This window comes from Mytilus galloprovincialis, chromosome 12, assembly GCF_965363235.1.
Source record: "Mytilus galloprovincialis chromosome 12, xbMytGall1.hap1.1, whole genome shotgun sequence".
Taxonomy (NCBI): Eukaryota; Metazoa; Mollusca; class Bivalvia; order Mytilida; family Mytilidae; genus Mytilus; species Mytilus galloprovincialis.
In genome coordinates, this window is record NC_134849.1 from 55,665,269 (window position 1) to 55,688,678 (window position 23,410).

The window sequence follows — 23,410 nt, forward strand, 5'->3', positions numbered from 1 at the left end:
ATTTACATAGGGGAGCAACTATTTAACTCCTAGATGGGTTATGATTTATTGTCAAAACATTTATCGCACATTTGTTTTTAAGTTTTTCGACGCTATCAATCACATTATTGTTTTCAATTCTAACATGACCTCCTTCAAACGCTTTGAGTACACACCCGTGGTAAAATATGAATATATTTCATGGGCTGTTCCCATTGTACCCCAACGTCATATGTTTTTTTTATGAATGAGAAACCCGACGTCATAGAACGATGACGTAAGAATATAAGCATTTTACGGGAAAATACACGCTTGTGAAACCGAAAATCATCACAACAATGAAACATAAACAAGAGAGGGACGAAAGATACCAAAGGGACAGTCAAACTCACAAATCTAAAACAAACCGACAACGCCAAGGCTAAAAATGAAAACGACAAACAGAAAACCAATAGCACACATGACACAACATAAAAAAATAAAAAATAAACAACACGAACCCCAACGATGCTAAAATGTGATATAAGCCATTTGTTTTATAAATGTTAGACATATATTAAGTAAATTATCATTTAAATTCATCCCAAACTATCTAAACATGCTAAATACGTTATTCTAAATAGTTAAAACATGTCACTAATTCAGTTTGCTCCGTTCTTTTACGTCAATTTAATAGTGCGTTTATTTATGATATTTGCCTCCACCTAGAGCGCTTTGATCCAAAAGAATTGCCGTATTTGTCCTATTAGAATCGAAAAAAATTCACGGGGCTTGAATATATCTAGATTTTACAACGGGTTGTCCCTTTATGCCGATATTTTACCCCTCGCTAACGCTCAGGGTAAAATATAAGTCATAAAGGGCCAACCCGTGGTAAAATCACGATATATTCAAGCCCCCATGAATTATTTTTTAGATATAATACTATATAAGTTATAGGGTAATATAGATTAAGAATATTTTTTTAATTATATGTGTGATTAAAACATTTTGTTTTTAATCATTATATCACCCCCATCCCCTTTTGAAGTTAACTGGTTGTTCCCTTAATAAACAGTAAAATTTAAGAAGTGTTAAGGCTTGAATCGTAAATAAGACAAAACTCAAAATTATTTTTTATTAGTAACAGATAGACAAATGTATTATTAGTATCATATTTTGGCGATAAATGCTTCGTAAAGACCAGGAAGTATTTGAGACCAAACATTGGTTTTACCATACCTTATTTCTGGTTTTTATTAATAAATTAATGTAGTACTACTTTAAAAATTGACACAATTCTTCCTTATTTTGAAAAAGTTGAAATTATTCACTGTCATTTTCGGACTTCATTGATTTGATTAAATGTTACTAAGCATTCATGTAAATGAGGTACATTTGGGAAAATTCCTTTTATCATCACAGAACTCACTGATATTTCTTGTAAGATGAAGCGCTGTATATACGCTTATTGTTGTCTGTTAAGGATAAGTTCAGAATGGTTATTTGACATTTGTGTATTCAAAACTTTTCACATTTCTCTTTTGAAATATATATGTATTAATGTACCTTAGTTAACTAACCCACACATGACTGATTTATATCATCTAATTGAAGTTTAAACTTTTTCGATCATTTGAAAATAACAGTAAAAATAAGGAAGTAGAACGGTTTAGGAATAGTTCGACACAACTTACAAATTCCTAACATATATAGGTGAAAACATCTCCGCCAAACTAACAAGAGGATTTTGTTTCCAAAAGGACATATAAAAGACAGAATGACTAATCAAAAGTGTTCATAGTAATTAAATCATTATACACGGAACATCAATTGTTTTAAGAATCGTTAGTAAAGGTAAGTTGTCAATTCTATACTTTAAAAGAGTTAATAAATATTTATGCAGGAAGATATTCATACAGATACGATACAGATAAATACGAAAATGCTACATTGTATGTAAACAATGAAATAAAGTCCGTATTGAATTTTGTAATTTCTACGCACAAAAACATATTTTGTCAGTGGTGCTATATTAGGACCATATAAAATCACAATATTTGTCAAAATTACCTCATCAAGAATATTAAAAAGATTAATTAAGTACGCCAATACACACAGCCACGTTCCGTCTCGATGTCTCATTAATTGAGCTCAAATAAAAGCAGTTAGATAGCAAATTAAAATAAATAATTAAAGAGCATCGAAACCAAGATCCACAAGTTGTTTCAACTCTTGGTATGCAAATCAACATCATGAAGTTAAAAATTCGAAAATATATATATACATATATACGGATCATTCTGGTAATTCTCATTCATAAAACAATGTTATTATTAATGACACACAAGTTTTAACAAACGATTGATATACTTCCTTATTTTCAAAATAGTATTTTGAAATAGATAAAAACGTTTTCACATTATTTACTGCTTGACCAAGTTCTGTCTCAAAATTTAAAAATATTTATTTAACAATTATAAATGGGGTCAAAAATTATAGAATAAACTCATCATAGATACCAGCGCGTTTCGTTTACAAAAGACTCATCAGTGACGCTCGAATTCAAAAAAGTTAAAAAGGCCAAATAAAGTACGAAGTTGAAGAGCATTGAGGATCAAAATTCCTAAAAGTTTTGCCAAATACAGCTAAAGTAATATTTTTACATTTACCCGTCTGCAACGTTCGTATTGCCTTATTCACATTTTTTATTGCTCAGTCTCGTCTTTATGGAAACGAAACATTCCTTACTGATTGTCGGATAAAATAATCAAATGCGTACCAAGTGTAGTCAAAATTATCTCAAAAGGCTAAAACAAGGATTTTGTTATCAATAAAAGAATATTTGAAATAAAGAAAAGGCAACTTATCTTAGTACTGCAAAAGCAATCAACTGGTCATATCAAATTATTTGAAGGAATCGTCAGATTAAGGCATGTCAGAAGTATGAGATATTTTGCTTATCCTTCTGGAGCACCTGAGATCACCGCTAGCTTTTGGTTGGGTTCGTATTGCTTAGTCTTTAGCTTTAGTTTTCTATGGTGTTTCTTGTGTACTATTGTTTTTCTGTTTGTCTTTTTCATGTTTATCCATTGCGTTGTCAGTAATATATTTTTCGATCTTGAGTTTGGATATCCCTCTGGTATCTTTCGATCCTCATTTAGAACGAATATTTGCATTTTAAGATAATTAACTGTACACATAATACAACATTACAAAAGCTAAAAACTAAGTAAACCGGGGAGATTTCGATTAACGTTTCACTGAGAAATGATCAAATACTAAACATTATATTGTATTTGTTATTACAGGCATAATACTTCAACGATGCACTTGTACGCCAGTTGCAGTTGTATACTTGTTCTATTATCAGCTGTTATGTGTGCAAAGAGAATAGACTGTCCGAAAAATTGCAAATGTTCCATTCAACAGTCAAATAATCACGAAGCCACTTGCACTGGACGCGACTTGCATTATATTCCATTATTTTCTGAAAATATACACGTCGTAAGAATGAACGGAACAAATTTGACGTACATTGATGAAAATGGCTTTGATAATTTGACTAAGATCATTTTAAAAAGGTTGTTTTTAACTGACAATTTAATATCGTACATTCACCCAATTTCGCTTGCCAAGTTGAAATTTCTTGCTAAGCTGTACATTTCAAACGAGCCAAAACTAAATGTGGATGTTCTAAAAGAAGCACTCAGTTTTTCTGCCAAACAAAAGCTGTTACGCTTAATATTTGAACATAACAGTTGGTCTCATTTACCGTTGGATATGTTTTCAAATTTTACAACCAATAAGGTGCTACAGCTGCGAGTCACCGGTAATAGAATTCCGGATATTAAATGTCATGTGTTTTTTCCACTCAATAATATGTTAGAATTGTCTCTTTCAAATAATCTGATTGAAAATATTAATATCACCGGAATACCAAGTAATTTGAAGAGATTACATCTAGATAACAACCTGCTTCTAACAGTCCCTGAATTGTGTGTACATAGACAAGGAGATACAATAGCCGTTGAAAACCTAGCATATCTGGATCTGAGTTACAATAGCATTGCGCTTATTCCTGATAATGCATTTGTATGTTTGCCAAAATTAAAAATATTAATCTTAAATAAGAATCCCATCGGCCGAATTCATAATAACATGTTTTTACATAATCCACTTATATTTTCGGTTCAACTTTCTAATCTTGGTAATTTTTTGAAAAAAATTGACGACTTTGCATTCAACAGCTCATCGTTGTCTCGAATTAATTTGCAACAGACGAACTTTCATTTTGATCAGGAAAACTTTAACCCCAAAACTATTTTTTCTCTTTCTCCAAATCTGACATTCCTGAACCTTGATCAGAGTTATCTTCCACGGACAGAGATTTGGATGCAGCAAATGTTTTCATCTTTAATCAACCTAAAAGTTTTAAGTCTTTCCTCCGGAAAACTTAAGTTTCTTCCCAAAAACGTCTTTCCATACTTGAAATCTTTGGAAATATTGTGGTTAGATTCAAATAAATTTTCTACTTGGCATGACGGAAATGCTATTTTTCGTAATATGACATCGCTAAGAAAGCTTCACATGGCAAACAACTTTATAAGAATAATCAACGAAACATCATTTCCGCTGGAAGTACTGAATTCACTAGAAGAATTAGATCTTAGTCGAAACCCATATGCCTGTACTTGTGATCAGCTCTGGTTCACCGAATGGATAAAGGCAACAAAAGTCAGAATGATTAGGTACCCGTTATTTTATAGGTGTCGACAGCCTACCAATCTCGACAATGTGATACTTCAAAACTATATTGAATCTAAAATGCAGTGTCCACCATGGAATCCGTTATACAGCATGGCAATAGTACTCTCCTGTACAGGATTCTTTCTGGTGACCTTGATAATTCTAGGCTTGAAATGTCAAACAAATATTAAGAATTATATATACTTATGGAGAGTTAAATACAATAGAAAGAAAGGTTATTTCCCTTTAACAAATGCAGACGATTTTGAATATCACGCGTTTGTTGTATATTGTGACGCAGATCGTAACTGGGTGCACCAGACGTTTTTGCCAAAAATAGAACAAGACGAAGGTATAAAGCTATGTATTCATCAAAGAGATTTTGAAGTAGGAGAATCGATCACTGCAAACATCAATAAATATTTAGAGAAATCATGGAAAGTCGTAGTAATATTATCAAATGAGTTTGCGAAAAGTGAGTGGTGTCAATGGGAAGTTGACGTTGTCCAGGAGAGACGCAGACGTTATGGAAGAGACGTTTTCCTTTTAATAATGCTGAAGACTATCGACTCTAAGCATATGACTAATCAATTAAGAGCCCTATTGGACAGTGCTTCTAGTCTTCGGTATCAAACTGGTGTCGGCGAGGATCTTTTTTGGGCAGCCTCGATTGAGACTTTGCGGAAACCATTAGAACAGATTCCAACCGCACTTTTATAATATTATCGATGAATATCATAATCATGTTAATAAAACTTGCTTTCATTGTAGGTTTTTAAAACAACAGCTGCATAAAGATCATTTTAAAATGTTGTTGAATGTTTAATACGTGTGCAAATATGTTGCATTGCAAGCTAATGAGCTTATTTTCTTTATTTCTGATTCGAATGACAGGTCTGTGCAATTTTAGGTTTTTTTTGGTGTATATCAGATGTCTTTCCAATATGTAGTAATATTAATTTGCAATTTTTCACACAAAATTAGCCTTACAAAACTTATTAAAAACGATATTTTACAACCTTATTTTTACGGTAGTATTGTACTTAAAGCGTGGAAATAACTATCGCATCCGTGTAAACTCATCGAACCTTTGATTAAACATATAAGTAAAGGTTATCTTACAAATACTGTAACTAGATCTTTGAATACAGTTTATATTGGCACAAATATTGATTTTGTCATCAGCAAATTAATACATAACTAAAATTGCATTTTTCTCAAGCGGGATGTATAAATACACATCCATGTGCATTTTGTCTATATAGAAAAAAGTAACATTACAAAAATACTGGACTCCGAGGAAAACTCAAAAAGGAAAATCCTTAATCAAATGCAAAATCGAAAGCGCTAACACATCTAACGAATGGACATATGCTGGCACCCTAAATTGATGCAAACATAAAATTGTTGTTATTATATAGCAATATTGTTGTCCATTGTAATATACAATGTATATTGAATCCTGACATAACAAATATGGCTGATTTACTATGCTGGTATATAGATTTACAAATTAAAGTGCACATATGGTCAGTTTTAGTTGATGCAGTCAAATAATTTTGTTGTTCAAGTCAATATGAGGTATCAAAACTACTGAAATTGTGTTGCGTATCAAAATTTTGAATAAAAGGAGGACATATGCTGGCACCCTAAATTTATGCGAACAAAAATTTGAAAAAATATGGCTGATTTACTATGCGGGTATATAAATTTATAAAAAAGTGCACACACGGTCAGTTTTGGTCAACACGGTCAAATAATTTTGTTGCACAAGTCAGCAAGAGGTATCAAAACTACTGAAATTTTGTTACCTACCAATATTTTGAATTAAAGGAGGACATATGCTGGCACCCTAAATTTATGCAAACAAAAAATTGTTGTTATTGTATAGCAATATTGCTGTCCATTGTAATATACATTGAATCCTGACACAACAAATATGGCTGATTTACTATGCTGGTATATAGATTTACAAATTAAAGTGCACATATGGTCAGTTTTAGTTGATGCAGTCAAATAATTTTGTTGTACAAGTCAGTATGAGGTATCAAAACTACTGAAATTTTGTTACGTATCAAAATTTTGAATAAAAGGAGGACATGCTGGTACCTTAAATTTATGCGAACAAAAATTTGAAAAAATATGGCTGATTTACTATGCGGGTATATAGATTTATAAAAAAAAGTGCACACATGGTCAGTTTTGGTCAACACGGTCAAATAATTTTGTTGTACAAGTCAGCAAGAGGTATCAAAACTACTGAAATTTTGTTACGTATTAATATTTTGAATGAAAGGAGGACATATGTTGGCACCCTAAATTTGTGCAAACAAAAAATTGTTGTTATTGTATAGCAATATTGCTGTCCATTTAATATACATTGAATCCTGACATAACAAATATGGCTGATTTACTATGCTGGTATATAGATTTACAAATTAAAGTGCACATATGGTCAGTTTTAGTTGATGCAGTCAAATAATTTTGTTGTACAAGTCAGTATGAGGTATCAAAACTACTGAAATTTTGTTACGTATCAAAATTTTGAATAAAAGGAGAACATGCTGGTACCCTAAATTTATGCAAACAAAAATTTGAAAAAATATGGCTGATTTACTATGAGGTATATAGATTTATAAATAAAAGTGCACACATGGTCAGTTTTGGTCAACACGGTCAAATAATTTTGTTGTACAAGTCAGCATGAGGTATCAAAACGTAACTAAATTTTTTTATGTATCAATATTTTGAATAAAAGGAGAACATGCTGGCACCCTAAATTTATGCGAACAAAAATTTGTAGTCATGTGTTAAAATGATGCTTTCCTCTAAAATACGTCCTTTTATAGATATACATATAAATAAAGTGCAAATATGGTTGAATTTGATAGGTATTGGAATTATAATATATATTCAGTGCCCGTTATCATTGTAACCAAGATCGTTTTTTAATTTAGAGATTGGCAGATCACAGATAAATTTGTGTTTCAAGCAACGTTTTATGCGAACTTTATTTTCAAATATTTGTATTAAATCCTGTTTATATATAACGGAAGTATTAGTTTTACTTTATTTTTGATGTTTATACTACGAAACAAAGATATTAAAAAATATTTTTAAAAAATCGATGTAGAGCGGTCCTGGTTACAAGTTAACATAGTGTTGAGCAGACCAGTCAAAAGTTAACTTGGGAACAGGTCTGGTTTCGATCGGATTTGTCAAACCAAACGTTAACTTTGTGGCAGGACTGGTCTCGAAGTTAACTTATGTTAACTTTATGGCAGGACTGGTTTCGAAGTTAACTTATGTTAACTTTACGGCAGGACTGGTTCGAAGTTAACTTATATCAATAGCGGACCTGTTTCGAAGTTAACTTTTTGGCAGACATAAAAACAGTCCTAGGACCAAGTCCGCTTTTCAAGTTAACTAGATTTTGGTCCTAGGACTGGTCAGAGCAGTCCTAAATTTGGTCATAGGTTAACTTTGACCAGTCCAAATGACTGGTTATCAAGTTAACTTGCTGTACAGGTTAGGACTGCACCCATCTGTAACTACTACGTAATGTATTCCTGGCTTGGTATAGGCATTTTGTTATGTAGAAATTGATGGATTAAACCTTGTTTTATAGCTAGCTAAACCTCTCACTTGTATGACAGTCGAATTAAATTACATTATATTGACAACGATGTGTGAGCAAAAAAAACAGACATAATAGAAAAAAAATGTCAAAAATAGCGGTACAGCAGTCAACATTGTGTTATAATCTAAATCACTATAATAAAAAACAAACAAATATGTAACAAAGAAGCACAAAATAAAGTTAACTTCTAAGTATCCTGTAGCCTGTCGATACATTTATTTTTAGCAGTGCACAAGTCATGTCTTCTTTAACTGTCAATGACGTTGAAATACTAAGTCCCCGGAGATGTGTTTTAGTTGATTTTTGTCTCTAATGCATGTTTGTTTTATTTGTAATTGATTGTGTCCTTTATCTATCTTTCAGTAACTGCGTACATTATTCTATTGGCGGCAAGGTTATTTGTTCAAGATTATTGGTAATTTTCTGAAAATATTTAACATCTAACAGCGGTAAACTACTGTTGCTTTTTTAATTCACCCGTTATTTTATCTAAATTTATTGATTTTGTATTTACATTGTGTCATAGATCAAATCTACTCGTTCAGTGTATGTTCACTTGTGCTAGTATGTCTTTTGATTGAGGTAAGCCATTTCAATTGATACTTAATAGTGGGTATTGTTTTGTTGTGATAGTAAACTATTGTTTCGAGTATGATTGAAGGTTTGTACATACTAAAACGTATAATCCCGCTGCATTTGTTTACACCTGTCCTACGTCAGGAACCTGATGGCTAGTAATTGTCGTTAGTTTATGCGGTTCATAATAAACTCATTATAGGTACCAGGATTCAAAGTTTTGTAAACAGTTAATTCATAATTATGACCATTAGTTACTCGTATTTATATAGAGAAGTTGGTTTTCCCGTTTGAATGGTTTTACACTCGCCCTTTATTAGCTTGCTCTTCAGTGTGATCCAAGGATCCGTGTTGAAGACCGAACTTTGACCTATAATGGTTTTACTTTTACAAATTGTATAGGCTTGTTAGCATACTTTAGAAAAACCACGAAATTAAATATCCACGAACGTGTAAGTTTTCCCTTATCAACGAAAATTGGTACCCACGAAAATAAATGAATCCAAATTAGAAGAAACCAAAATTATCAGAACATTTGTAATTCAGAATACAATAAGACGATGTGAAACCACGTTTCAAACAGCAACCCAACGATAGTGGACACAAAGGAACTTTATCAGAACATTTGTAATTAAGAATATAATCAGACGATGGGAAACCACGTTTCAAACAGCAACCCAACGATAGTGGACACAAAGGAACTCTATCAGAACATTTGTAACTAAGAATATAATCAGACGATGGGAAACCACGTTTCAAACAGCAACCCAACGATAGTGGACACAAAGGAACTCTATCAGAACATTTGTAACTAAGAATATAATCAGACGATGGGAAACCACGTTTCAAACAGCAACCCAATGATATTGGACACAAAGGAACTTTATCAGAACATTTGTAATTTAGAATATAATACGTCGATGTGAAACCACGTTTCAAACAGCAACCCAACGATAGTGGACACAAAGGAACTCTATCAGAACATTTGTAACTAAGAATATAATCAGACGATGGGAAACCACGTTTCAAACAGCAACCCAATGATATTGGACACAAAGGAACTTTATCAGAACATTTGTAATTTAGAATATAATAAGACGATGTGAAACCACGTTTCAAACAGCAACCCAACGATATTGGACACAAAGGAACATTATCAGAACATTTGTAATTTAGAATATAATACGTCGATGTGAAACCACGTTTCAAACAGCAACCCAACGATAGTGGACACAAAGGAACTCTATCAGAACATTTGTAACTAAGAATATAATCAGACGATGGGAAACCACGTTTCAAACAGCAACCCAACGATAGTGGACACAAAGGAACTCTATCAGAACATTTGTAACTAAGAATATAATCAGACGATGGGAAACCACGTTTCAAACAGCAACCCAATGATATTGGACACAAAGGAACTTTATCAGAACATTCGTAATTTAGAATATAATACGTCGATGTGAAACCACGTTTCAAACAGCAACCCAACGATAGTGGACACAAAGGAACTCTATCAGAACATTTGTAACTAAGAATATAATCAGACGATGGGAAACCACGTTTCAAACAGCAACCCAACGATATTGGACACAAAGGAACTTTATCAGAACATTTGTAATTTAGAATATAATACGTCGATGTGAAACCACGTTTCAAACAGCAACCCAACGATAGTGGACACAAAGGAACTCTATCAGAACATTTGTAACTAAAAATATAATCAGACGATGGGAAACCACGTTTCAAACAGCAACTCAACGATAGTGGACACAAAGGAACTTTATCAGAACATTTGTAATTAAGAATATAATCAGACGATGTGAAACCACGTTTCAAACAGCAACCCAACGATATTGGACACAAAGGAACTCTATCAGAACATTTGTAATTTAGAATATAATCAGACGATGGGAAACCACGTTTCAAACAGCAACCCAATGATATTGGACACAAAGGAACTTTATCAGAACATTTGTAATTAAGAATATAATCAGACGATGGGAAACCACGTTTCAAACAGCAACTCAACGATAGTGGACACAAAGGAACTTTATCAGAACATTTGTAATTAAGAATATAATCAGACGATGGGAAACCACGTTTCAAACAGCAACCCAACGATAGTGGACACAAAGGAACTCTATCAGAACATTTGTAATTTAGAATATAATCAGACGATGGGAAACCACGTTTCAAACAGCAACTCAACGATAGTGGACACAAAGGAACTTTATCAGAACATTTGTAATTTAGAATATAATCAGACGATGGGAAACCACGTTTCAAACAGCAACCCAACGATAGTGGACACAAAGGAACTCTGTCAGAACATTTGTAATTTAGAATATAATCAGACGATGGGAAACCACGATTGAGACAGCAACCCAATGACATATTGATTCCTCGTATATCTATGTTTGTGTTACAATTGAAAGGTTGCACGGACACTTTTTGTTAAATGTGAACTAATATTGAATTTATGTCATATTAAATCAACAATTTACACTGCATTAAATAGGAGCCTAACATTTTGATTTTAGTCTATTTTTAATCATTTTCAATTCTTAAGAAAGCTAATGAGTGTGCTGAAGCATGCTGAGATATTACTTTGTCCGAAAACAGCAAGTTTTCTAAAATTTAGGAGGTGAAAACTTGATGAGGAGATGTGCCCACAAGTACATTTTTCACAGAAGAAGTCGACGTGTATTTGTCTGAAACGGACATAATAAAACTAAATAGAATAAAGGTATTTGTTTGCAGATAATAGCAACTCAACGCCTTAAGCAACCGTAATCAGGGCCCAACTTGCCAGTTGAATCTTATAGGCCTGTTTATGGGGTTTTTGTTTGTTTGGTTTTTTGTTCTTTTCAGCTTAATGTTGAAATTATAATAAATGTAAAAAAACACAACAGTAGGAGCTTTTCGTAGGATTATTTTCCTTTTTGATGATACGATCACTTTTTTTGGCGGAAAGAGGTGCAAGATGCCAAAGGGACATTAAAACTCATAAGTCGAAAATAAACTAACAACAATATTGCATCAAAAGAAGACTAATCGATTGCTCTTTAATCCATATGCATTAAAATACAAATCGGCAAAGAGAGACAATGCGATTTATACAAGCTCTGCATATTTTCCCGACATAAATACGGATTCGCATATCAGGATCTAACGGAATACTACGTTTCAAGTTTAATTTGTCATTAATGTAGTTTTCCATAGCGCATTCGCATCTGCATATATATGAATCTTATTATGGAAAAAAAATTCCATCAAAATATGATTTGCCATGAAAGTTTTGCAATGACAAGGATAGTGCTGGACAGAACTTGCATTTAGTAAGACCAAAAAAAGCATGTGTCTGCCAAAACAAATGAGCTGTAGCATCCTAACAACAAGCGCATATAACATTAAGATCCAACACTATGCCAAGTTTCATTTAGACACGATAAAACGTGTAGACAGAGTTAGAAGGCCGAGGTCGCTTATTAAAAGGGCCAACATTCCTTAGTGAAACGGGCATACTTATAGATAGCATCAACAGAATAAAATGTTTCTCACCTAGTAATGTTGATGTATCATTATGAATTATTCTACAACGTAAATTATTGCAGGATGAAACAACTTGGTCTGGAAGAGCAAAAAGACAAACGGACAAACGGACAGAAAGGAAGGAAGGTATAAGGTCTTCGATAATACTTTATTTAGCACATGAACCAAAATTTATGTGAAGGATATTTATTTTTGTTTCAAATTAGGATATTTGACTGACATTACCTTCCCCTTTGAGCCTTGAACTAAAAAGTGGCAAACGTTTTGAAAAATATTTAGAAATTAACTACCAAGTAAAGAGTAGGATCGTGCCATTTTTTTCTTCTGTTTGCTGAAAGTATCTTCTTGTAAGAGCTTTGTCTTTTTTTCTATTATTTTGTGCAATATTAATTTATATGTCTATGCTTTACTATTAACATGATCCAGGTTCCAATTATCATTATAATTTTCACATTGATTTTTATTTATTCAGGGTATACCAAATATGAGAGTTTTTGAGTCAATCATCAGTATTAACAAATATAACTACACACACTATCCTTTTTAGGGACTGCCAATCCGTTGTGTGCAAACCGAAATATCATGATGACGTTCGATAATCCATTTGGTTCATCTTGAAGCCATCTGTTAAACCTAATTGGAGAACCATCATTGTACATCCACCCTGCTCCTGTGTTTTGCCTTGTATGCAAATCGAAGCCTCATACACTAACCCTATGTGAGCTGCAATAAAATTGAGAGTGTATTTTTATAATTATTATATAACAACGTTGTAATGTGAATTCCTTACAATGAAATGAACTATATTTGACATAAATACTAATTCAGTCTTTTATTCACAACTTCAATTTAACCTTTTAGTCAAGTAGAAATAGTTTGTCTTTTATCATGCTTAATTTATTCATTTGGTTAGTTAAAAGATCAAATACAAATAATCAAAACATTAAAATATGACAAAAAAACGTTCTTTTTGTTTTAAACTCATGGAGAAAATGAAAGCACAAATTTAGGGCAAAAGCCTACATTTTACAGGTTTAAAAAAAAGTAAGATCACAAAAATACTGAACTCCGAGGAAAATTCAAAAAGGAAAGTCCCTAATCAAATGGCAAAATCAAAAGCTCAAACACATCAAACGAATGGATTGCAACTGTAATAATCCTGACTTGGTACAGGCATTTTCTATGTAGAAAATGGTGGATTGAACCTGGTTTTATACCTAGCTTTACCTCTCACTTGTATGACAGTAGCATCAAATTCCATTATATTGACAACGATTTGTGAACAAATAAAACAGACATGGTAAGTAAACATGTCAAAAACATGGGTACAGCAATCAACATTGCGTTATAATCTAAATCACTAAAAAACAAACAAAAATTTAACACAGAAGCAAAAAATGGTGTATAGACCAAGCATATAAGCAAACAATGAAGAAAAGAATACACAAATTTAACATAGTACAATAACACAATGACGGGATGTATAAGTACAGAACCACGTCATATCTGTATCAAAGAAACATAAAAGGCATATAGACAAAACACATAGAAAAAATGAAAGAAAATCATACAAACATGTTTTACAAAGGCACAGAGCCAAGCTATATGTATCCAAGTAACACCAAAAGGATATAGACTAAGCGCATTGGAAGACATGAATACGAGAATATCATAAACAATAACATAATGACTGGATAAGTACCACAAGTATCGTAATCACAATAAGATTGCTTTCTTATTTTTGAATTTTAATTATATATGTTGAATCCAATATGCAACCAATTATTTTGTCGTCTTATTTTTATTTTATGAAGGCATTCAAATGTGGATTCAGGATTACGATTCATCATTACCTGTTACAAGTCGAATGTACTTGTGTCTTTCTTTTGGGTCAATACGAAAAAGATTTGTTAGGCACATTGTATCATTCTGTTGAACTATAGGACCAAACTGATAACAAAGATCAAGCTCTATGCAGTAAACAAAATCAACCAAACAGCGACCACAACCTGCAAAATATGATTTACATTTTGTTACAAATATGGAAAAAAAAAGTTGTGCAAATTATTTTTAGATCAAATTGGGAGATCTCCATTGAGGGAGATAACTTTTATAAAAGAAATACGTATGAAAAACCAGATCATCATGTCTTGTCATGCACTAAGTCAAATCGAGTTGCAAAAATCTCTACATTTGTTTCTCAGAAGATTCTGATAATGGCTAACATACACGTGCTTGTAGAAAGTGAAGCTTATTTTAACCCAAGCACCACCTCCACATATTTTAGTTCTGAACAATATTATCATTATAGCGCGGATGTTGAATTTGTTTTCATGCGTTATCTATTGCCTTACTTGTTCGATCATTTTCTCGTCCATTTTTTCTCATTAAACTTTAAAACTTATAGAATAATATTTCAAATATAGTAACAATAGGATACTTTTAAGAAAAAAACACATGTTTACTATGCAAATATTAAAAGTTTTATATTGTAATTTGATACTTAAATTGTGACTTTTTTCGGTTTTTTCTTTACAATAATACACATCAAATTACCCTTTTCTTGATATGTTAGCTTTCTAGTTTATATCGTTTTACATTTTGTCCTGTCGGTGGTTTTTTTCATAGCTTATAATATTGTATGAGTTTTTGTTTAAAATTGAAGATCGTACGTTGGTCTATCGTTGCTAACATACACTTTCTGTTGTCAAAATGGCTATCATGTCGCATTTCTTTATCTTATGGCGTTGGCATAATGTATGGCGAAATTTAATGCGTGTATTATCAGGGAAAACACGAAAGAAATGGTAACTTGGTTCGACAGGGTCTACAAAGTTTTGTCACGAGGATCACTTGATAGTAATTTAAACAATGAGCAACTCCTTTTTGTTCAACAGTTCAGTTTTGTGAAAATACTACATTTTTTTGTAGGTTTTTGGCTATGGATACCCCATGTTCTTTATTTCGTCTGTCATACTAGTGTTTATTGATACCACTTTATACATGAGATTGTCATACAAGTGAAAGGTTTAGCTAGCTATAAAACTAGTTTTAATCCAGCGTTTTTTGCATAAGAAAGTGCATGTACCAAGTCAGGAATATAACAGTTGTTAACCATTAGTTTGATGTGTTTGAGCTTTTGATTTTGCCATTTGATTACGGACTTTCTGTTTTGAATTTTCCTCGGGATTCGGTAATTTTTTTAATTTTTACTTTTTAGACGATAAGGCAAAAGACATAAAGACATGTACCTTTAACATATCCTCAAGAATCAATATCATATATAAGCATTACATTTTCAGTTTGATATCTAATATAAAGACTAGGCATTTTCTTTTGTTTCAGAGTTTCAAATGACTCTCATAGTTTTTATGCCTACGCGAAGCAAGTCAACTTTTGGTTACAATTATTCGTTCTTGGTTATTAATAAAGGCAACAGTAGTATACCGCTGTTCAAAACTCATAAAACCATGGACAAAAAACAAAATCGGGGTAACAAACTAAAACTGAGGGAAACGCATTAAATATAAGAGGAGAACAACGACACAACATTAAAATGTAACACACACATACACAGAAACGGACTAAGCATTAGACAAAATCCCATGAGAATAACAAATATAACATCAAAACCAAATACATGAATATTGGATAGATAAATACCGTAACACGTCTTATAGTAATGTGAATTCACACTCAAAAACAAGAGAAAACAAACGACACAACGAAAACACAACGTTAAAATGTAATACACACAGAAACGAACTATAATATAACAATGGCCATATTTCTGACTTGGTACTGGACATTTTAAAAGGAAAAAATGGTGGGTTGAACTGGTTTTGCGGCATGCCAAACCTCCCTCTTTTATGGCCATGTGAAATATAACATTAAAATGACAACCCAACATTACAGGACTACAATATAAATAAATAGGAGAACACAATTGACAAAGAATAACACGAATAATAGCTAACAAAAGGCAACAAGTTTAAAATTTTTAATACGCAAGAAGTGCATTCTGTCCACATAAGTGACGCCCAGATACAAAAGTTTGAAAGCCGAAACAAGTACAAAGTTGAACAGCAACGAGGACCAAAAGTTCAAAAAAAGTTGTGCCAAAAACGGCCAGGGTTTTCTGTTAGGTACCAGAACATCCCTATTACTTAGAATAATTTATACTTTTGCAAACAGTAAATTTTATAAAATGACTATACAAAAGATGTACATGATAAAACTGAAGTATTAGCTAATTACAGGAAACAACCGAAATACATTACATAACCCGACAAATTGCAACACATCCGAATAAGGGACGACATCAAAAGATCGATGTCGGATAAAAAACTTTATTCAAATAGTTTGGGGGTGGGGGGGGCGCCCCTCACATAAACATGGGCTTTCAAACTAAATGAAAGTCGTCAAATCGTACCGGAAAACAATTTTATGGCCGAAAGTATAGGGACGAAATTGATTCCATTATCTATGTCTCTCAAACGCTTTATCGATCGTGAATTTTGAATGATATGAAATCATATACAGATCAACACAGATTGTTTTGGTTACACGGCATGGTGAGTTGACGGATTAAATCAGATTTGCTAATTAAAAATCACTGGTTTTACGCAACACAACATGGAAGAAAAAATAATAAAGAATCCTACAAATGATTATGAAAAACTTGTAAACAAACTTCAGCAAATAAATGTCCGAAAAATGTATTGCAAGTCAAAACAAAAAAATCACAGAAGAGGCTACTTCTCTCTGGAAAAGTATTTATAAAAATGACCGCCAGAAATTAACAGAATTTCTGGACAAATACATCATCAAAAGGTCAATTACTTCTTTCTTTCCTTTGACAAGTAAAACAAAGGAAACTGAGAGTAGCCCATCCATTTCAGGAACTGGGACTTCTTCGACTTCTTCAAGTTCTTGTTCAACTGAAATTTCTGATTATGATAAATTATGTACCCCACATCAAATGATAGCATTTCCTAATGTCAGTGGTGTCAAAGGTACAACTGCTACAAAGCAAAAATATATTGATGACAGTCAGAAGGGGCTCATTTCACAGTTTTTGTCAGAACTTCAGATCAGTCCCTTAAAATTGTTGACACCAGATGTTCTTGAAACTCCTTCTCTCATAAAACCATTGGCACACATATCAGCCACATACTTCATGTACTCTGAAACCTATCAAGAGTATAATCATATGTATCCAAAAAAGAAGAAAAATACTAAAGTTTCTGATAATGAAAAGAATATTTCTGAAGTCCTTAAAACATTAAGGTCCTGTTTTAAACATATTTAAGTAGACTTTACATACCTAGACAGCATAATAAGCAGTGATAATGGGACCACCAAAGACATCAAAGCAAGACTGAGTAAGGCTAGAACATCCTTTTGTCTACTCAGACCAATCTGGAAATCGTGTTCCCTTGCAAGAAACACAAAACTCAAAATCTACAACAGCAATGTCAAATCTGTACTGCTTTATGGATCAGAATGTTGGAGAATTATACAAACTGACTTCAACAAACTGGCCGCATTCCACGATACCTGCCTGAGAAGAATATGCAAAATCTTTTGGCCAAACAAAATATCCAACCAGGAACTTTTCAAACTGACAGCACAAAGAGATATAAGAGACGAAATAAAAACAAGAAGATGGAAATGGATAGGCCATGTCTTAAGGAAGGAACCAGCAAACATCGCTAAAGTGTCACTGAGGTGGACTCCAACTGGTAAGAGGAAAAGGGGGAGACCTAAAGAAACATGGAGAAGAACAGTGGAAAGCGAGATGAAGGAGGTTGTGATGTCTTGGCGAGAAGTAGAGAAGAAAGCACAAGACAGAGTGTTAAATGGAGAGAGCTAGTGTCGGCCTTATGTGCATCAAAGCACGAAGAGGATTAAGTAAGTAGTAAGTTAAACATATTTCTAGTTTCCAGTTATTCCAACAAGGCCAAATGAAAGGTATTTTAGCTACAGCTGTTGAGAAAGCATTTGCAATCAAAAAAGTCATCATAGAATTTCAAAAGTGTGAAACTTTGTTAAATGATCAGCTTAAAAGAATACGGGTTCAAATATCTCAAAAACTAAAAGCAAAATAATCCAATCCCTACTTTCAATATGTTTACACTACAGGCAGTGAATGACCAACACTTATCTTGGGATGAGGCTTTTGTAAATTTAATTGAGGGAGATAAAACACAATTTGAAGGTAATTTAAACTTCCTTGAAATAATAGAATGTGGTAAGAAGCTCAGGGAGACAAATGCTTTGCCAATAAATTTTCTGGTGCAAGACAAGGAGGAGAAGGGCTATGCATACAAGCTTGGGGCAGCTAAAACTTTATTACACTGGTTTCCAGTCCTTTTGATAAAGAAAGGCTACCAACTAGTTGTTGTGAATATTCATGAAATGTATGTAGATGGTAACTTCTTTGAGGATATTCTCAATATTGATATACATGAAGTGCCCCCATCCAATGAAAGAAAACAACAAAATGATGATGTAAATGTATTAAATAAGGAGACCCCTGATCAGAACAAAAGTAAACCTGGACCAAAGCCAGGGACAGGTGGTAGACCTAAAAAACATGAGCAGTTTCCCACAGTTGTACAACATGCAGTTGATTTTCTGAAAATGCATGCCTTTAGTGCTGAAAGCAGACGTCGAAATGATATTTCACTCAGCATGGGTGTTAGTATGCCTGAATTAAGAGCTCATCTACTTAAGATAGTACCAGACTTACAAAAAACTGGCATGTCTCTCTCAACTACAAAACGATTACTTGTTGCTCCTAATCAACACATGAAAAGTGCAAAATATTACAAAGGACTACTTGCAGCCAAAGTGCCATCAAAATGCAACAATGCAGTTAAAAATGTTCATAAAGACCTCCATTTTATTCGAGCCCAGGTTGCTTTTGTGCGTGAGATTGCAGAATCTTATCCTTCAGAGTGCATTTCGTTTTCGTGTGATGACAAAAATAAAGTCAATGTTGGCACTTTGGCTGTAAGCCGATATCACCAGATTTCACATTTTTTTCCACCTGATGATGCTCCAAATTATTTTGACCATGACTTCCCATATGCTAATAGCAAAATAATACCATCAGGTTATTTGCATCTGCTAAACAAAGCAAAACCTGCACATCGAAGGTCTCGTAGTGTAGAGAGAAAAAAAACTGTAATGAAAAGATGGAAACAAGGCGAAGTGTATCTGTTGAATCTGGTACTAGAAACATTCAACGACAAAATGAGAGTTTAACTAATGATAATTGTGACTCAAATGTTGATAAATTGGGGAGGATACATATATGTTACTCTAGGACAGGTCACCTCTATGTAGTTAATAGGGCCTCTAAATTTCATTCTTCCTCAAGTGAGAGTCATGCAAATGATATGCATTTTATATTGGAGAAGCCTGATGTTCGCCAGAATAAAAACTGTTTATTTCTTTTGACTGACGGTGGTCCTGATTGGACAGCAAAGTCATTAATGACTTTAATGTCACATGGCAGACTTTGGGAGGATTTGAATTTAGACTATTTAGGTATTTTTAATCATGCTCCTGGTCATAGTGCTGAAAACCCCATTGAACATAAATGGTCACCTCTGTCAAAATGGCTGGTCTCTATGACTTTACCCATTACTCTTGAAGGGGAATCAAAACCTCCATGGGAACAAAGTAATTTGAAAGCAGATGAAAAAGAGGGAAAAACTGCTCAAGTGTTTGACAATGCAATTTGCACTCTGTGTAAATATTGGAATAAATCCCATGATGACTTCCCTGTAACTCCAATACCACATCCTTGTTATAAAAAACCATACCCCTACAATGATCATGCTGATGTCTGTAGTCTATTCAAAAAAGGCATAAGAGAGATTTTGTCAGACAACAAATTAAAAGTATTGAGAGAAAAACTTATTTTTCTCCTAAAACATTGTACCAGACGATTATATAGTCTTGAATTTTTAAAGTGCACTGATAAAACCTGCACCCACTGTGTTGCACATCCAGTAAAGTCACCTGGCTTGGTCACCTTCTTACGCAAAGCTGGTAGATACAGCCCAACACCAAAGTTAAGTTTGATCCATGATGGGCACTATATGACATTTCTTGAGATGAAGTTCAACATGGACCATGGAATGGACATACAGGGTATATTTAATAATAAACAATTCATCTTCAATATAGAAAAGAAGATGTGGTATGATTGCCAATGAGACAAACACAGAAACTTTCATCTTCATGTTCCTTTTTTGATAGTGTTTCAATTTAAATATTTTTATATTTTTATTTTGTTTTGTTGTTTCATTGTATTTTGTTTTCCTATTAATAGATATTGTATTTTTGTATATCAGGAATTGGTTTAACTCCAAATGGTGTCTGCAGAAGAGAATGCAGGTATGCGTTCACTTCAAAAACCGATGAACAGAAGCATGACCTATTGATACATTACACAGAACGACAAACTGAAAGGCAGAAGGACAGAAGAAAAAGAAAAGCAGATGAAGATGAAGAACCTACTGTGACTACATGGTTATGTAAATTTGTGTCAACAGATGGTGTTAGTTGTAATTTCCAGTAAGTTTATAATCTTAATATTAAACATATCTGAATTCTATCTGAAATAAAAAATGATATTCTGGAACAGACCTAGTATTTGTAAAAAAGTGTTTTGCATGTGTGTTGCAACATGGTATTTTAATACCAATTTCTGTGTTTTATTACATCTTTAAAAAAAACCTAAATACATGACAACCTTGTTATTAAACTAAATGTATTCACATACACATGTCTGATACATCTGTGATAATATATTCTTGTTCAATTTCAAATTTTAATGTGGGTGATTGTCTGTTGCTGAAGACAATATACTGGCCTTTAGACTCTTTTGACTGTATTCTTCATGCCAATCACATTGAACCAAATCTCTTTTTATTTTAATACATGTATATCAAAAAGAAGAAAAAAATATTCCAAGCCACAAAAAAGACACATTTTAAATAAAGGAAAGGTTTAATATGATCATTTCAAATACATTTTTGTGTATATATGTACACCCTGGAAAATATTCATATGATTAATATTACAGTAAAAATTCTCTTTTTTTAGAGGAACAACCTACTACCAGTTGAGGAAACACAAGCAGAATCTTCAGCACTTCACACAGAAGAAGAAGAAAGAGTGAAAGAACACTAAATTAAAACTAACATTTTTCTTTGAATTTTGTTTATAAATAAAATAGAAATAAAATAAACAGATTTAAAGTTTATATAAAGAATGTTTATAATGAGATAACTTAGTAAAATCTGACAGTGTTCTACAGACATTGAATAGAAATTACACAAATCCTATCACAGGCACTACATTCATTTTGAATTGTGCTTTTCCTCTCTCCGCTGTTAGCATAATATTTATTCCAAAGCTATATATTATATGAAATATTGAGTTGTTTAAAGAGAAAAAACATAACCACATTAAACCCATGCCATCACTGAGTGGGCAGATGAAAAATGCAGAATCCATGCTGAATGATTGTTAATAAAATTATGATTTAGCAGTGTCTTTCTCAATGCATAAATTTACACCAACACTTTTTTCCATCATTTTTAATAAAAAGAGATGTTGAAGTCAATATACAAAACAAAAATGCATTGTTGAGGAGAAAACAACCTCCGATACAAACAGCATACTCTGAAAGCATATATGCCCTTTATTGGTCAATCATTTTTTTCTCAAATTTTAAAAGTTAAGAGGGGGGGTGGGGGTGAGCGAAAAAACTATGTGAATTAAGTTTTTTTATCCTTCATTGAACTTTTGATGTCGTCCCTAAGTTTAAACCTCAACGCCAAGTGATATCATATTATAAAATTATAAAAAATGATAGAAAAATGACGTTACATTTGAATTTGTAAAACAGATCATCAAAAAATGAAAAATTACGTCACATTTGAATGAATAAGATAGGATATTACAGGATACAGGACTACAATACAAATAAATAGGAGAACATATTAGACAAAGAAACACATGAATAATAGCTAACAAAAGTCATCAGGTTTAAAATTCAATACGACAGAAATGCGCCTCGTCCACACAAGACTTACCAGTGGCGCCCAGATATAACAGTTCAAAAGTCAATGCAAGTACAAAGTTGTACAGCACTGAGGATCAAAAGTTCAAAAAGGTTGTGCCAAATACGGCTAGGGTTTTCTGCTTGGGAAATGAACATCCTTATTATTTAGAACAATTTATGCTGTTGCAAACAGTAAATTTTATCAAATGAATATAAATGAGATATACAGCTGAAGGACGCCTCCGGGTTCGGGAATTTCTCGTTGCATTGAAGACCTGTTGGTGACCTTCTGCTGTTGTCTGCTCTGTGGTCGGGTTGTTGTCTCTTTGGCACATTCCCCATTTCCATTCAAACTGAAGTATTAACTTATTACAGAAAACAAAACCCGGATACATTACATAAACCAACACAAAAAATAGAATCATCCGACTTAGTCAAGGCCTCAGCGCAAAAAGTGAAACAGTGATGTCACATACGAAGTGGTGAAAAAGGCACAAAAATTACGTCACATTTGAAATTCTGAAACAGCACAAAAATATCGTAACATTTGAATGACTAAAACTATATCTCAAAAATAAGATAGAAGTAGGATTGATTTAAGATTATATTTGTACTAAATACCGATATTACATTTAATAACAATGCACATTTCAATACTTATTAATAGCAAACTAAGGTAGCAATTAACTATATTATATGTCCGGTTTGTTTTGAATCTAACTTCAAACGTAAAACATCGTTTAGATTACGTTGAACAAAATCAAATCTAATAAATGAAGGCGGTGATTAATTTTCTTTACCATAACACATAAATATAATAGAAAGACGTCAACACATTTGACAAA

The 23,410-nt window shown here is 32.9% G+C and overlaps 1 protein-coding gene and 1 long non-coding RNA gene across 2 annotated transcripts; both read left to right on the forward strand.

Moving 5' to 3' along the window:
* The first annotated feature begins 3,362 nt into the window (after positions 1 to 3,362).
* On the forward strand, positions 3,363 to 5,611 carry LOC143055545 (toll-like receptor 2). Its single transcript, XM_076228705.1, has one exon. The coding sequence runs from the start codon at positions 3,472 to 3,474 to the stop codon at positions 5,425 to 5,427; it is 1,956 nt and encodes a 651-aa protein (XP_076084820.1). The 5' UTR covers positions 3,363 to 3,471; the 3' UTR covers positions 5,428 to 5,611.
* Positions 5,612 to 16,998: 11,387 nt separating this feature from the next.
* Positions 16,999 to 21,952, forward strand: LOC143054294 (uncharacterized). The gene is made up of 3 exons (XR_012971626.1): positions 16,999 to 17,052; positions 20,848 to 21,070; positions 21,602 to 21,952. It is a non-coding gene; the product is annotated as an uncharacterized LOC143054294 (long non-coding RNA).
* The last annotated feature ends 1,458 nt before the right edge of the window (positions 21,953 to 23,410 follow it).